Source organism: Eretmochelys imbricata, chromosome 5 (assembly GCF_965152235.1).
Source record: "Eretmochelys imbricata isolate rEreImb1 chromosome 5, rEreImb1.hap1, whole genome shotgun sequence".
Classification (NCBI taxonomy): Eukaryota; Metazoa; Chordata; order Testudines; family Cheloniidae; genus Eretmochelys; species Eretmochelys imbricata.
Window position 1 is genome coordinate 111679716 of NC_135576.1, and position 16248 is coordinate 111695963.

Genomic DNA, 16248 nt, shown 5'->3' on the forward strand with positions numbered 1-16248 from the left:
AAATATTTATGGTGTGCACTTGAAGTCATTTAAGCAGCACTTTCACCTATGCTCTCTGTATTCCAGAGGCCTTTGACAGTGAGTACAGACTTGCATATAAAAGTCTAACGACAGAGGTGCTTGAGAAGATGCAGAAAATAGATGCACCGCCAAGCAGCAGTGTGGAGTGGTGCAGAAAATGCTTTGGAGCACCTGTCATATAAAAATGAGGGAAGAGGTGATGGAACGTCACAAAACAGAAACAGATGGGACAGAAACTGAGCATATGTAGATTTGGATTCAAGTTCCTAAAAGAAGACTAAATCCAGCAAGTTGTATCCAGATCAAATCTCTCTTTGGGACAAGTTCTGATTTTTTCTTTTGTCATCTCATGAAATAGTGTAAAGTGCTATAAAATACCTTAAAACTTCTTAATACCAAGGATATTCAGTTCTTGAATGGCTTATCTGCTTTAACTTTATTTTTCTGTATATATTTGTTTCTTCTTGCTTGTCTGCCATCTTCTTCATCAAGTGGTTGAGAAGGGAGATGGTGGCTCAATAAGAGCATTTAGTTGGTGGCTTTCTTAAGGACCATCAATACTGAGATATTTTATAAGTGTATGTTTTGGATTGCCTTTCTAGCCCAGTAGCATGTTAAGTGCACTGGTAAAGCGGGATCTGTTTGTTGCATATAGGTGCAGCATGTTTGTACATATTTATGGAACCCTTGAATTGTGACTTGCCATGCAGCTATTTTAGACAGGTCACGATACCAAACAATAGCTTTAGTTATTATCTTTCTTTTTGACAGTAGTCCTTTCCCGGTTAATAATTTAAATCTGTGTTGACTAACAATAACTCTTCCATTTTGGCAATCTTATAAAACTTTAGCTTTTCTCTATTCAGTGACCTGCTTCATGAAATTAGATATACTCTGACTATATTGCATTGTTCTCCCAAACAATGATGGGCTTCTGCCCTGAGCAGCTTGGAGATGGGTGTCTTTCTGCAAGCTACAGAGATAGTTTAATGAAACTAGGGTGCAAAAAGGTTTTGACATAAACAAATATTGACCAGAAATGAAGATTCCCCACCCCCCCAAAAAAAGTGCCCCTTGGGGTGAACTTGCAGCTTCAGGCACTATTGCCCCATACCTGGTATCTTTCTAACCTATGGGATAATTATTTTGCACTGTAGGTCCAGATTGTATATCTATATACAACTCTTAAAGTTGTGTATACAGAGAAAAATTGAAGAGCTCAAAGGACTGGTCTTAAAAGTTAAAACCATGTTTAGTTGATTGCCAGTAGATGGAAAGACTCGCACCTACTTGACAATATTTGTCATGTCCTCTGCAAGATGAAACTTAGACATTGGTCTTTGACTTAAATGTTTCCATAACTAAATTACATGGCAACATATGTGGATAGCCCTGTTGCTTCTGCTTCGATCAAATGAGCTGAATCAGTACATGTCCATCCTTTACTAAGGAGGTCACTCCTGGAAGAAGCAACTGAGAGAAGGCATGAAAGAATTATTAAAATAATGTGACTTAGGCATGTTCTTACTTTCAGCTTGAATGTAATCTGCTCATACTACTCCCATGCCAGCATCTTTACTTATTTTTCACACTTCAGTCATTTTAACTCTTTACAGGGGCAGTAGGATCTCATTGAAAATGCTAGTACCTGAACCCCTTCCTCAGAAACGTCAAAGTACTTTTAACATGCTGCTGACCTAACATTTTTATAAGATGTGTGTTCCTTCAGAGAAATGGATTTTGCACTATTTATCAGAAAATATTTTTGGCATTGTAGGCTGGATGGTCACATTAATAATAATAAAAACAACAACAACAACAACAAAACCCATAGCAATTGGTGATCCTAGGCCATGTTAGTATTATTAAGTTCATTTGGTTCAGCCTCCCTCCATGAAAATATTCGGCATTTTCCATTCTCAAAAGCAAAAAAGCACAACCACAGTACAAGAACTTTATCTCAATTCTTCTGTCATTTTTAGCCTTTTGAGTTCGTTCGTTGTTTTGCAGATTTCAGACCAACTCAACAATGAGTAGAGAGCTGTTTTCATATACTCACCTGTGGAATTGGTGCTTGATTTTCTTCTCTGCTCCCCTCCTCACCAATGTAATTAATTGTTCATATTTTAAATGTAAAAATCCCTGTGAAGCATGCTCTTGAATACTTACACTTGCATTATAGTAGTTGCTAATCTAAATAAGTTTTATACAAATAGCAAAGATTGTACCTAATACTTTACTTTAGTACTGGCTTTAAAAGTACAGCAGCACAAAAATTAAATTATTACCTCTCATTGATAGTCCTAAATAATAAGCAGTTAAGCCTTATGGCTCCTTGGAGCAATTTAAATAGCAATACTCTTTGAGCATCCTAAATATTTAGCTACCCTTATTTTCCCCAGCTGCAGAAAATCTTTGCATGTTGTTTTGCCTATTGGCTAATAATGAAATAACTGGATTCCTTTTTCACCCTCAGACATAATTGTAGATGACAATTTTAATCAATTTGCTTTGTTTTAACAGCCCTCCCATATGCATTGCTGCAAATCTTCAACAATATGACACTGGGCTTGCGTAAACATCCAGAGTAGCTTGTGTGTCATGGTATCTAGCACTAAATGTTTGTTTCCTAAGGCTAATGAGATAAAAACGATACTCTTATGATCCTGGATCATTCTTGAAGAGGATTTAATGTCCCTGGATTTACTACATCACACTGATTCCTCTGCATGTTATAACATTAGTCTCTATTCTGTTGTACATACCTGTTTCCCAGCTAGCTGAAAGCGCTGTCTGAAACTAAGTGAAGTCAAGTCAAAAACCCCACTTACAATTACTTTCCAACTTAGAATCCAGGACACATTGAGGACTGTTGTTTTGTTGTTGAGTTTGGGTTTTTTTAAACTGCTTGGTTTTTAATTCTAGTTTTTAATAGCTGGTTAACTAGCTGACTCTAGAATAGATTTATGCAGGAGAAAGTGAAAGTCCTCAAGGTGATTATGTAATCACAGTATTTCATCTAACATGCAGCTAGATTTGCTCACAAGAGGGCTCCTTGTAAGTTGCTGCCTCCTTCTATCCATGTATCACTTCCTGTTCCTCCTCCTCCTCCTTTGACTTCTTTATGTGAAATATTTAGCTGCGAACATTAGAGATTGAGGCAAATTGTCCTACAGCTGGATTTTCAGAGATGAACGTTCACCTAATCTGAATATGCAAACCCTCATGACTGCATTTGGAAAACAGGTATGGCACCTGACTAGACTTGAATGCACATTAATACCCATATGATTGAAAATCTGACCCAAAATGCATGAGGATAATTCCTTAAAACTTTACCATTTGCATTTTAAATGGGTTCCCCCACCCCTCCCTTGAGGCACTAAAGACATTATAAATGTTTCCCTGCAAATTAATAACCTAATAAACTTTGGGGGGGGGATATGAGTAAAATCGGAAGCTGCTTGACTAAGAATTAACATTTTGAACTATATCCCCCAATGATCTAAATTACCATACATCCATTGTGTATGAGTGAACTTCCCCCAGATGTCATCCAAAGAGGAATCTGAGTTCAGCCCTAGTTCTTTCCTTCTACATAAGCAGGAAAATAAATGCCTTGTTACCTTGGGAATCCCCGGCTTCCAGAGGCAGAACAGTTCTAGTCTGATGTAACCGGCAGCCAAGAATGGGATGGAGATGCTTTCATTGTATACATTTTGGAACCCTAATTAATAATCATAATGGTTGCAGATGATTATTACCTGAAGAGCTTGCTATTGGGCTGCACAAAGTCAGGGTCCAAACCAAAATGATCACATAGGTGGAGCTGGGCACAACTTGGTTGCAAGCATGCTGAAGTGTGTGAGAGATGTTAAAAGGAGCTTATTAGGATAAAACAGATAACGAACAGAGGAAAATCTCTTTGAATTTACGTAGTCTTTAAAATTTTGGACTACTAGTTAACTATATGGAGAGAGCAATGTATTTTGCAATGTTCATCCAATTGTAAATGTACCAAACCTGCCTTGTTTCCCTTTATGAAACAAAATAGCTACATTTTCTGTAAAGTTAAATGGGATCTTTAGCAGTTTGAAATCAAGATTCTCAATAGAGAACTTTTTTTGTGTGTTGGATGTGCAGAGTGAATAAACTCTAGAACATTACAAAGATTAATTGTAATTATTGTAAATGAAAATGCAATAGATTCCAAAAAGTTTGTGTATATAGAACAAATAGCAAACTATACTGTGCAACGTACCATGAAAATAGTAGAACATCTGTGTACAATGCTGATGCTATTGTCTTCATATTTTATATAATACTAGTTAAGAAAATAACATCTTAATTGAAATTGTTATGTAGAAAATGTATCTTAAACTAAATTATATTCCACTTTCTCAAACTTAAGTTAGTTGTACGTATAGCTGAATTTCACACGTTGGCTAAACTCTTAATTCACATTGCGTTTGTGAATTACTAGATTTTTTTTCCACCCTAATTGTGATGACTTTCTGTATTGCCTCAAATTTATGATATACATGTACCTTACTTAGCTTGAGTTTACTATTTTCATAGAAATAACTGCAACATGGGGTATGTTTGCAAAGAGTGTATTAATTAGACCATAGAAATCTATATTTAACTGTTTAAAAACTTTAAAAAAATATAACTGAGGAATCCAGCCTAAAGTAGAAATTTGTTTTTAAACATTGATCAGTCATCAATTTCTTCATGCAAATAACTGTATTTCATTAACTATTGAATCTTTTTATTGAATTAATGATAGCCTTTCCAAATAAAAATTCTTTCATTTAACAATTTGAAACCTTCAGGTGCCTTCTGTATATCAGCTTTTCCTTGTAGACCTTTTCAGAAACAACTGCACTCCCTTGTAAACCGTAAATGCTGAAACTGAACAGCTGAGTTGGGTACTGTTCTGATTTTACTGTGTTGTATTTTGTGATGCATATTAGAAAAGAAAAATTGATATATTTTTTCATTCTGCATCAATCGATGCAAAAAAAAAAGGGATTATATTTCCTGTTTCTACAAGCACACTGAACTCCTTTTAGGAGCTTAAAAATAAACTAGGTTAATGAGGATAAAATGAAGTAGTGTGAATAAATTATCAATTTACTAAATGAGTTGGGAAGTTTTCTATTAATGCAATATTTGCACTGGTTTAGAGTCTTTGAACTGTTCAAAAATGACATCCATTTACTGTGCTTTGATCTAACAATTATTTCTCTAATATTTTTGTACATTTGACAATGTTTCTTGGTGCTTTGTTCTGAATTTTGTATAGCTAAGAAACATCTATTTCTCCAAATAAAATATGTACAACTGCTGTCTGGAATGCCCTTTTTAGTTCTATTTTTGTCATCAAATTGCTTTAACAGCAATAAACTTAAAATGGTGGGTTCAGCTTGGGCAAGTGTACAGCGTACTGACATTTTAAAAAAAGTCATCACCCTCCCCAGTTAATCCAGTTTTAGCTAAAAACTTAACTTTGAATTACCCAAACTGTGTGGTGTTATACCCACAATAGCTGTGACTCCACTTTAAGCAGATGCTGGATTACTGTATATGGTAACATTAATGCCTTTATCAGTCTGCAGTTTAGCAGAGATGTTTGCTGTGGAAACCTGAATTCAGTGGATGTGTGAAATTTCAACCATATAATTACAAGGTAGCCTTAATGAAAATTATAATGAAAATTTGTCAGCCTAGGCACACACTAAGGCTGTTGCTTTGATAGTCATGGCTTTGTCATTGCAAACAATTGAAGTATTGCTTGAATCAGTCAGTCTTGCTTGAGACCTGGAAAGTCAAGTATGTTTCTATAGAATAACAATGTTAAACTATTTTAATGGGCTATGCTAGACCAAGTACTGAAAGTTTAGTCTTGTTTACTAGCAGGGTGTCTGGGGTGACAAATGGCATGATTCTTTCTGGTGAGTGGGAAGAGGATTCTAAAAATCAAGGTCCTTGCCATGGAATTATGGCCATAAATAGCTCCTGCAGCTTTTAACTATAATACTATTCTAGTCACCTGTCAGGAAAGAAAATTACTTGCTGCAAGCCAAGAAAGAGGGCAAACAGAATTCTGCAATGGTGCATAAAATGCACTCCTTTTTTGGAATTTTAGTGTTGGTGCATTTGACTGAGTGAACATTCTGATAAACTCACATGTGAAATTGTGAACAGGTCAATATGTGAACAAGTCAATACTGTATAAGTTAAAGGCTTTATCCAAACATTTAGAGGGAGGAAAAAATTAAATTTAACTGGCAGTGGTTCCAGATATGTTCCCCTTCAGGAGCTCTACTGCCCCCTCCCTGCATTGAACTATTTGTTGGACATTCAAATAGGAACTGCCCCCAGCCTCCCCATCTAGTGTCCCCCATGCACTAGCTATACCACCCTCCCTGCATCCCCACCCCCCTCCTCCTACCTCAGTGCAGCTTGCTCCAGCCAGGGTCACTGGACCTGCTTGGGGGGGTGGGCACAGCACTAAGCACCCTGGCCTCCTGCCAATGTTTCTAGGCCTGATCCTGAACCACTCCATTTTTGTACCCTCCTGCTGACTACCTAGGGCAGGTGCCCCTTCCTAGTTATGGCCCTGAGAATATCACAGGGGCCATAGCTGTGCTCTGACTGGGCAGCAAGTGGCTCACAGGTTGAAAACCACTCCTCTACTGCCTATGTTAAACAGGTCAAACCATCTGGCCTAAATCTGTCCTTTGAGAAGATGCTTGTGTGCATATTTATTTTGCCTTTTCGCTAAGTAGGAGAAGAGACCATGGATAGAGAGAAATAAGCCTGTAATGCAAATTGTTATAGAAAGCTTCTACATCAGATTTTGGGAAAAATTATGTAAAAACCCATTTGAAGTAAAGAGGAAATAATGCTAGCAGTATTGACTAGAAAGTGAGTTTATTCAATCTAATACTTACAAAGATTGGTATTACTAATTTAACTACCCTAGATGTGACTGCATGAAGAACCTTCTCTGAAAGAACTACCTTTTTGCTGGGAGTTACGTTACTTTCCCTATTTAACAGTGGCAAAATAGAGTAAGTCTAAGAGCAGAGCATCACTACAAGCATTTTTACTAAACACACTGAAAAATTCAATTTCACCATAAAAGATTTATTTTCTTAATCATTTACATCTTTTACTTTTGGCTTGACTCAGATTTAGATGTAGAGGCCCTCAATGAAGACAGTCGTCTTCTCTTGGCTATCTGCTCCTGGCGTTTTTCCTTGGCCTCCTTTAAAAAGAAAAACAGCACCCAGTGAGTAATGCACAATACTGTTATAATTGAATAAGATGTATTTCTGTAAAGATGAAGAAACACACACTCTTGCTCATGACATCTAAAGCACAATCTGTCCCCAACTGGAAAGCAAGAACCCCTTTTAAACCTTCAAACTCTTGTTCCCAGTATTTTCCCCTCCCACATCCGAATTCTAGATGCCCCTTTCTTGGCAGCTATATGGAAACAGCTCCATTATTTCTACTATTCAGCACAGCAATTTACACCACACTACCATCGTGATTTACTTGAACGATATTTTTTCTAAGATCTGTATTTTCAATGTATATTATCCCAGTTAGTCAACTTTGGAGCTAAGGAATTCAATCAATAATCCTTACCTTTCACAGGTGGGGTACTTGATTTCAACTCTCCAACCCTACCTGTACTGGGCCTTAAGAGTTCGGGAAGTGAGTTTAAAACACTGTTCCAGTTAAGTCAGTTTAACATTGCTAGTTAAGACAAAATTATGTTCAAGGGCCAGTATTTTACATGGGGTCCCCAGCCTACAATGTGATTGCTAAAAAACTGTTGTACCAGAACATCCAATCCAAACTGTCAAACTACATTAGAAAATGGTTTAACTGGAACAGCATTTACATGCAGCTTATGCATGTAATGTGGACAAGAGGTCTCATTACTCCTAAAATGGTTAAAGAAAGCTTGAGCAATGTAACAAGTTGTGCTGAATAGCCAGTCTATGATTAGAGCTAGCCAGGCTGCTATCTGCTTGTGAACTCCTGAAAGGCGCAGCACAGAAGTCTTTACTAGTCAGTGTAGGAGTCAGATTTTGTCCTGTAACAGACTGACTGCTGTGGTGCTAGAGAGCTACCTCCATAGCTGTCTTCAAAAGGAGTAAACATACCTTCATTCTCTTGGCCAAAAGCTTAGCATATTCTGCTGCTTCCTCCTTGTTCTTCTGAGTTCGTTGCTTCTTCAGAGCAATACGTCTGCGCTTATGTTGCAGAACTCGGGGAGTCACCAATCGTTGGATCTTAGGAGCCTTGGTCCTGGGTTTCTTGCCTAGGAAGGAAATGAATTTACTAGTAGAAAAGCTTATATTTAGTGTTTATGGAAATCAAACAGAAGTGTTCAATAGTACAAACAAAGAACCAAGTTCCTCTGCAATGTGTTTTCTTGTCTTATTTTGCAAACTCAGGTCTTTGATTCGTTTTAATATGTCAATAGTAGTTTTGATGCTTTCAATAGTCGTTGCATTTGTTTGCAGCAGATTTTTCAAAACACAAAGCATCTGAACAGTACAGCTATTCTTCCCTCCCGTTTAACTAGAGGGGAAGTCTCTAAAACATTTAAATGATTGAGCACAAATCACCCAAAAGTCAATTAGGATTATGTTCAAAATCCCTTGTTGCTTTTGAAAGCCCTCCCCTAACTAGTGTACATCTTAATCAAGCTCTTTTAGCATGACAGTCTGATCTGTTGTATATACATCTAGAGAGGCCTAAAGTTTAGTCAACTTAAAAGAAATCAAGCTGTTAAGTATATCAAACTCAAGACCTGCCAATTTTCATGAATAGCCACATCTTCCATTTAAAAAGTCCTGTGTGCGACTGAAATAGGTTACAAAGTGCTGTAAAATACAAAGTAAACCAACAATTCTGGTTATCGTAACTGCAGGTGCTGTGTGAATAGCTAATTTCAGATAAATGATCTTTAGATTGACTGTCTCTTTGACTTGTTCAATGAAACATTGAACTATTTTCTCAGGTCACCTTCAATATGGTGCAGAAGTAGCAGGATGCAAAAGGCAAAAGCTGTGGGGAGAAGTATTCAAGGTGACAAATACATTCTCATTACAAAGAGCACATCACTTAAGCAGCACTGCTTCCAAGCAAAGCTAGTTTTGTGGCCCAAGATGCTACTGAAGCAATTGGAAAGTCTAAATTTGAGGGGGGTCTGACTTTGTAGCACTTAGATTGCCAAAGAATCTATTTGGGTTTAAAAAATGTTCTGTGGGAGGACTTCCAACCACAGTAAGATTAAAATGTCAGATTCAGCCTCAATTCATTGATTGAAAATTACATTGTGAACCAGTGGTACCAACAGATGCATCTAGAGAGTCCACCAGGTCTTTAACAGTGACCTCCCCAGTGACTTTTTGGGGACTAAGAAAGGGTGCTCTAGCTAAAACTTATCAATACTAATTACTGATACTTGTCAGTGCTTTTATGGACAGTGAGCTCAAGATCTAGCTGGTAGAATGTTTTCAGATAGTGTGATTTTTAAAGTAGGGTTTCTAATCACTGCAGAAGTGTGGCTGCCTGTTGTAAGTAACAAACACACAAAGTTGCAGAATCTGTCTCACCTTCCTTGTTCAGGGGTTTCCTCACCACATACTGACGCACATCATCTTCTTTGGAGAGGTTAAACAGCTTGCGGATTCTGCTAGCCCTCTTGGGACCAAGTCGACGAGGCACAGTGGTATCTGTCAGTCCAGGAATATCCTTCTCACCTTTGGGAAAGTTGTCAGATTAGTTATCCTTCCAGATTTTAATGCTGGGGCTGCTTGGAACTAAGGCTATGTCTACACTGCATCTTACAATGGCGCAGCTGTGCTACTGCACCTACACTGTTGTAAGGTGAGCTGTGTAGCCATTCTTTCTTGCCAGGAGAGAGCTCTCCCAGCACCAAAATAAAACTACCTCCAGCAAGGGGTGGTAGCTTATCCCTGGGGAGCATGGCTCCTGCTGACAAAGCACTGTCCACACCAATGCTTTTCTCATCATTAAAACTTGTCACTCAGGGGTGTGTTTTCACACCCCTGAGCAACAAAAGTTAAACGTGCCAGTGCAGACAAAGCCTAAGACTGTGTGTACTTGCCAAAATTCTAACACACATTTGTTTGAGCCTGACAGTAGTAACATATTTAAAAAAGTTCACATTGATATTAAAGAGGGCAACATTTCAGCCTACTAGCCTTTGTCTCAAGTTGACCCCCAAGCTTTGCTATCAATTATCGTGATAAAGTTTTACAAGATTACTTCACCCTATCATCCTTGGTAGCAATAAAAACATTTCAGTTTAGAAATGGACTGTTAATCACCAAATGCATACTGAACTACTGTGTTGGTTAAATGGACCCCTCCCACCTATATATTAAGCCATGTACAGTACAGCTTACTTTCTTTCACATCAAATACAAAATGACAAGAGTCTAATTTGCTGTGTGATCTTAGGTATAAAAATAATTATTTCAGATCTGACGAGTAGAATTCTTAGGAGTCCACCAGTGTTTCAAGCTCTTTCAAGATAGATTCTCACCTTTCTTTACGATGACCAAATTCAGGACGCTTAAGTTGGCATCAACAATGCAACCCCGGACAGATTTGCGTTTTCTTTCTCCAGTTCTTCTGGGGCGATAGCAGGAGTGGCCCTTACTGAGCAGCAGGCGGACACGTCCATGGGTCAGAACACCTTGTTTCATGGGGAAGCCTTGTTTATCATTGCCACCACTGATGCGGACAACATATCCCTGTTAAGATGGACATCTCAGCATATCATATTCCTTTAATTGTCCTTAAAAGGATTTGTTTCCATCAAACAAGAAAAGTCAGCACACCCGTCTTTTATAAATTCCATAGTTGTGTTCTTTGTACCTATGCCTCCTTGTAAAACAGCCTCCATCCACAAGTGTTCCAGACAATTTACATGCAGCATGCCGCATAGACTTGCTTTCAACAAATCTAATTCAAAGTACTGTACAGTTTCAGTGCCAGACACAAACATAACCGCAGAAACTATTCAAAGAGTCTTGCTGGTCTCTCACATTGAATTAGTGGCCTTTCAAAGTCTCTTCTAGTGCATCGCCTTTAGGAGCTATGGAATAGGTATTCTGAGTACACTGCAGCTAAGACTGTTGAACGACAGTAACACACTAACCATAGGCAAAACAGCAATGGGTCCTATCAATTTAGTAGGATTTGTAGAACAAATTTGTGTGTGTGGGGGGAAGCTTTAAAAATACCCTAGCATCATTTTAGCCCCATATCAATGGAGAGCACAAGTCTAGTTTACATGCAAATTTTAGCCAAAGTCATACTAAGTTGAATTTTGTTTAGTGCAGTTTGAAAGTACATTTAGAATCATAGAATATCAGGGTTGGAAGGGACCTCAGGAGGTCATCTAGTCCAACCCCCACTCAAAGCAGGACCAACCCCAACTAAATCATCCCAGCCAGGGCTTTGTCGAGCCAGGCCTTAAAAACCTCTAAGGAAGGCGATTCCACCACCTCCATAGGTAACCCATTCCAGTGCTTCACCACCCTCCTAAGGAGGCACTATTTCACATTATCCAACCTAGACCTCCCCCACTGCAACTTTAGACCATTGCTCCTTGTTCTGCCATCTGCCACCACTGAGAACAGCCTAGCTCCACCCTCTTTGGACACCACCCCCCCCCCCACTTCAGGTAGTTGAAAGCAGCTATCAAATTCCACCCCCCACTCCTCTCTTCTGCAGACTAAATAAGCCCTGTTCCCTCAGCCTCTCCTTATAAGTCACGTGCCCCAGGCCCCTATCACTATAGCTATTAATTCAGAGATCAAAAGGGAATATTAACATTTAGATTAATCTTGGGTGCAATAATGTCATTGTCTATGTGTCTCTTTAAAGTTTGTGATAAGGTAATTTATCCATTAAGTAGTTTATGTTGATACATATAGTTAATTACCAGTGAGGTTTAGGAAACAGAAGGTTACATCAAAAGCCTATTGTTCACCCAGGACTGTATGGTCAAGTGGCTGCTAGAAAACTGTATAAAAGACCCTTGGGCCCTGATCCTGTCATCTCAGATCTGCTTGAGGTTTTATGCAGGGGAAGCCTAAGCCATAAGGACTGAGATCCCAGTTCTGACTGGACCACGCTGATTATAAACATTGGAGTATAACCTATGAACTACTTCTGAAAAAACTCTTTGCATCTACAAAGCTCATCATCTCTGCTATGAATCTGAATCTCAAGACTGACTCATGTCTGTACGTATTGTGACAAAGCTCTGTCCTTATCTCTGTGGACCCCTCATTTCCTGGCGGATTTCACAGTTTGACACTTGTTAATCAAAGGTCTAAACAATACGGTCTGAAATCCCAAAAACTTTTGTTCAATCTTCATGGTACAGTTTAACACAATGCTCGGTTTACAGAATGACACTTTAGTATGTCTATGCCAGGAAAATATAGATTTGACACAACTGGCTCAAGCAATTAAGTCAGTATTCTGAAACTTTATACCACCTAAGACTGCTATAACTTAAAGCAGTGGTTTTCAACTTTTCAGTTGCAGACCCTTAAATTCCAAATGAAGGGGTGGACGCCCCCCCTCTGGAAATCTCAGTCTTCAGACTCCCTGGGGTCTATGGACTAACCACACATTGAAAACCACTGTTCTATGGTAATGATAGCCTTTCATGGACCACTTAGACAGTCAGACCCCAGGTTGATTACCATTACTTAAAGCAATTACAGAAAACGTGGTTCATTTTTCTAGTTACTTTGTGGGCTTGACATTTACTTTCTCCATAATCTTTTCCCTGTTAGCCATTTGTGTTACAGCAGCATCTTGGAGGCCAAGGGTGATTAGTACCTCATTGTGCTAGGCTTCATATACATAGTGGGAGACCCTCAGTCCTAGAGAGCTTACACTCTAATGGGACAAGATAAGCCAAAGGCAGAAAAATTATCAGTTTTACAGATGGGGAACTGAGGTAAAGAGATGAAATGACTTGCACAAGGTTGGTCAGCCTGTGGCAGAGCTAGGCACAGAGCCCTGATGTTTCACATCTGTCCCTGTCTTTAAACCAGGAAAAACTGTTCTAAAAACACCCTCTTTAGCAAGCAGATGAAAGCTTTGATATTAAACCTAAAACCTTAGTTTTAGAAATGTGTGTCCTTTAAGTTGCGTAGACAGTGTTAACAGTGAATTGCTGCCCACACTTTTTTTTGGGGAGGGGGGCAACTGAGTATGTGCAATCAACCTTAATGATACCATTCTTAAATTAGAAGAGTGCCCTTTCCTACAGCTCAATTTAGGGTATAAATTCTATCCTCCAAATACTGATTTAGTGGTTTACTTTTAATGGAAAGCATTTTTCTTAATGTTTTACAGTTTCATTGCACAGCAAGACACTTCAGATCTGCAAAGAGCATTAATTATGTTCCTTAGCAATGCCTGTTTTCCTCATTCCTCCATTCCAACAGCCAAACTATAGGAGAGCAAGACCAAGAACAGCAAATAGGCTGCTGAAGAGAGCAGTGAAACAGATACTCTAAACACAACTTCACTACAAAAAACAAAAATTGTCACTCAAACTAAATATAACTTTAAGACACTTGTTTTCAAGGCATCGTTACACCAGGTTCTACCTACCCCATGCTCTCTATGCAAGTAGTGTGAGACACTGAATATTTACTCAGTTTTATTTCTTATGCCTCACTTTGCCTCTAATATGCCAAAAATAAGCTTTCAGTAGATTAGCCCAATTCTTACCTTCCATTCTTCACCAAGAGAATCAGCAGCAACTTCCGTGGCCATCCGCTTCTCATAGAAGGTACGCAATTTGCGCTCATCATCCACCTCAATGAGCTTCTGGCAGCCAGTGGCTGGGAAAGAGATGTTGAGCTAGGAACAACAAAATAAACCCACATATTTTCTAGAGCTAAACTCTCATCCCATGAGGCTCATATTACTTCCCGCCCCCCAAAAACCAACTTACTATTTCCATTGATACTGCAACATTCCTTGTGGCTTGTTTCAATATTCTTAGTTTAAAACATAGTTAAAATCACACCCACTCCTCAATCTTCAGAGACTTACTGACTTCTGTTCCTCAGTCAGTCCACTCCTTTAGCTGGTTAGCAAACTGCTTCAGAGTTAAACCTTAACATCCTGAAAGCTATGTGCTCAAATGCTGCAAGCTCCTCGGGGCAGAACCAAGGCAGCAGGCTCTGGGGTCAGGGATAGCTCAGTGGTTTGAGCATTGGCCTGCTAAACCCACAGTTGTGAGTTCAATCTTTGAGGGGACCATTTAGGAATCTGGGGCAAAAATTGGGGATTGGCCCTGCTTTGAGCAGGGGGTCGGACTCGATGACCTCCTGAGGTCCCTTCCAACCCTGACAATCTATGATTCTATGACACCCCCCTCCCCGGCACTCAAGGCACGCTCGACAGGGCCTCGTGCACTGCCAAACGCCCGAAGCGACCCCGAGCTGAGGCTACAGAGGCCCCGCAGAGCGACCCCCCCGGTCACCTCGCCCTTGTGGGGGGCCGCTGAGGCGCAGTAAGGACGGGACCAGCCCGACGACCCGCACCGGGGGGCTGCCCCAGGGAGCGCCCTTCAAACGGCCCCAGGGGATGTGCTTCGCCCCGCCGGGACAGGGGGAGCTCGGCGCGCATAGGGATACTGGCGGGGGGGCGGGGTGGGAGCGCCGCCATGTTCCCTGCCCGCCCCGACGCTGCGAGCAATCCGTCCCCATCCGCCCCGCGGCCGCACTCCCCAGCCCCGGCGGCATCGCCTCCCGCACGCAGTCCCGCTCCCAAGCGCCGGGGCCATCGCCAGCCGAGATGGAGGCGCCTGCCCGGCCGCTCGCCTCACCTTCATCCTCGCCGAGCCGCTCCCCTCGGCTCCGCCACGGCAAAAGAGGCCCTACTTCCGCTCACCCAGACACACATAGGCGCGCTGAGATCTCGCGAGAGAGCCGAGCGACACACGGCGGGGTCTCGCGAGACAGGGAGCGCGATCCTGAACAGATGCCTGACACAAGTGCCACGTGACCGAGATTAGCCAATCGCAAAAGTGATTTCCGCGGAGGGCGTGTTTCCCGCACCGGAAGGGAAGGGAAGGGGAGGGATGCTCGTGGCCGCTCTGTCCCCTGTGGTGGTGTACGCTGCGTGCTCTATGGTTAGCAGGTACCGTCATTGCCCCCAGAGGGAGCTGGTTGTTGCCATGATAAATGGCGTCACCCCCTCCCAAGGCAGAGTTAACTCGGAGCCGGTGCAGGGGGTGCTTCGCTTACGGTGAGAGGCTACAGCCCCCTCGCCAGTTCCCCACGGCAGGCAGGCAGGCCTGGTTCCCGCCAGGCGGCCCCACAGGTGTCTCGGTGAGTGGTAACGCCAGCCCAGGTGTGTGTCTCACCGGTGCCAAACGCTTCAACAATGGGTCGTGCTTTCCTCTCGGCCAGGGTCACGAAACTCCGTGAGATGCGGTTTGTGGAATTTCCCGCTTCTTTGTTCTACTGGGACATGTCCTGCTCCTTGCCCCTCCCTCTGCCCGGGTCGCCCCGTTATCCAGTGTCTCTCCCAAGATCCACAGAGCCTCTGTGTGTAATAAACGTTGGGCCCGAGACGGGTCCTTATTTCAGAGCCCCAGTCACCAAACGTAGGTCGGAATTCAAAAGTCACGGCAAAGGGCCCGGGCTCTCCCCCTGGCCGCCGGTGACCAGTGCCCCTGGGAGTCCACGCGTGTTCATGCTCAACTATCCACCGGGTCTGAAGGGGATGTGTTGTAGAGAACAGATTATTTCTGACGCCGCCTTCTTCTGATTTGCTCTCAATAACCTGCAGGCAGCGGAGGAGTTTCCTCAGTGTGCCAGGGAAAGGTGCTGGGGACCCACTGTTCCCCAACTGTACAACACAGGCTGGTTTCCAACAGGTTGGATATCTTCCTTTTGTGGAGGCAGAGGGGAGAGTATTGCCCATTATTAGGAATAAATGAAAACATGGAAGGGGTTAAAATGTTCACCTAACTTCAAACTGAATGGTTATCATACTGTTGGCTTGAGCTAGTGGCTGTCCTTGTTCAATTTTCTGTCTGTTAACTTTATGAACCGTCACATCTGGATGCTAGGGAATGTGGTTCTGTTGGGGTCTGAAAGACTAGATGTAGGAGTCCAA

At 41.3% G+C, this 16248-nt stretch overlaps 2 protein-coding genes across 2 annotated transcripts in view; one reads left to right on the forward strand and one right to left on the reverse strand.

Moving 5' to 3' along the window:
• The window catches only part of DENND4C (DENN domain containing 4C), a 118292-nt gene extending 112912 nt beyond the window's left edge, over nucleotides 1-5380 (forward strand). The window contains exon 33 of the mRNA XM_077817698.1: nucleotides 67-5380. Within this exon, the coding sequence (XP_077673824.1) occupies nucleotides 67-203 (137 nt within the window). The 3' untranslated portion in view covers nucleotides 204-5380. The remainder of the gene's footprint in view (nucleotides 1-66) is intronic.
• Nucleotides 5381-7155: 1775 nt separating this feature from the next.
• Nucleotides 7156-15079, reverse strand: RPS6 (ribosomal protein S6). Its single transcript, XM_077817699.1, has 6 exons — nucleotides 14951-15079; nucleotides 13846-13977; nucleotides 10625-10835; nucleotides 9669-9815; nucleotides 8208-8365; nucleotides 7156-7297 (listed from the first exon to the last, which is right to left on the reverse strand). Exons 1-6 carry the CDS (start codon nucleotides 14954-14956, stop codon nucleotides 7202-7204), a joined length of 750 nt encoding a protein of 249 aa, XP_077673825.1. The 5' UTR covers nucleotides 14957-15079; the 3' UTR covers nucleotides 7156-7201.
• Nucleotides 15080-16248: the final 1169 nt, after the last annotated feature.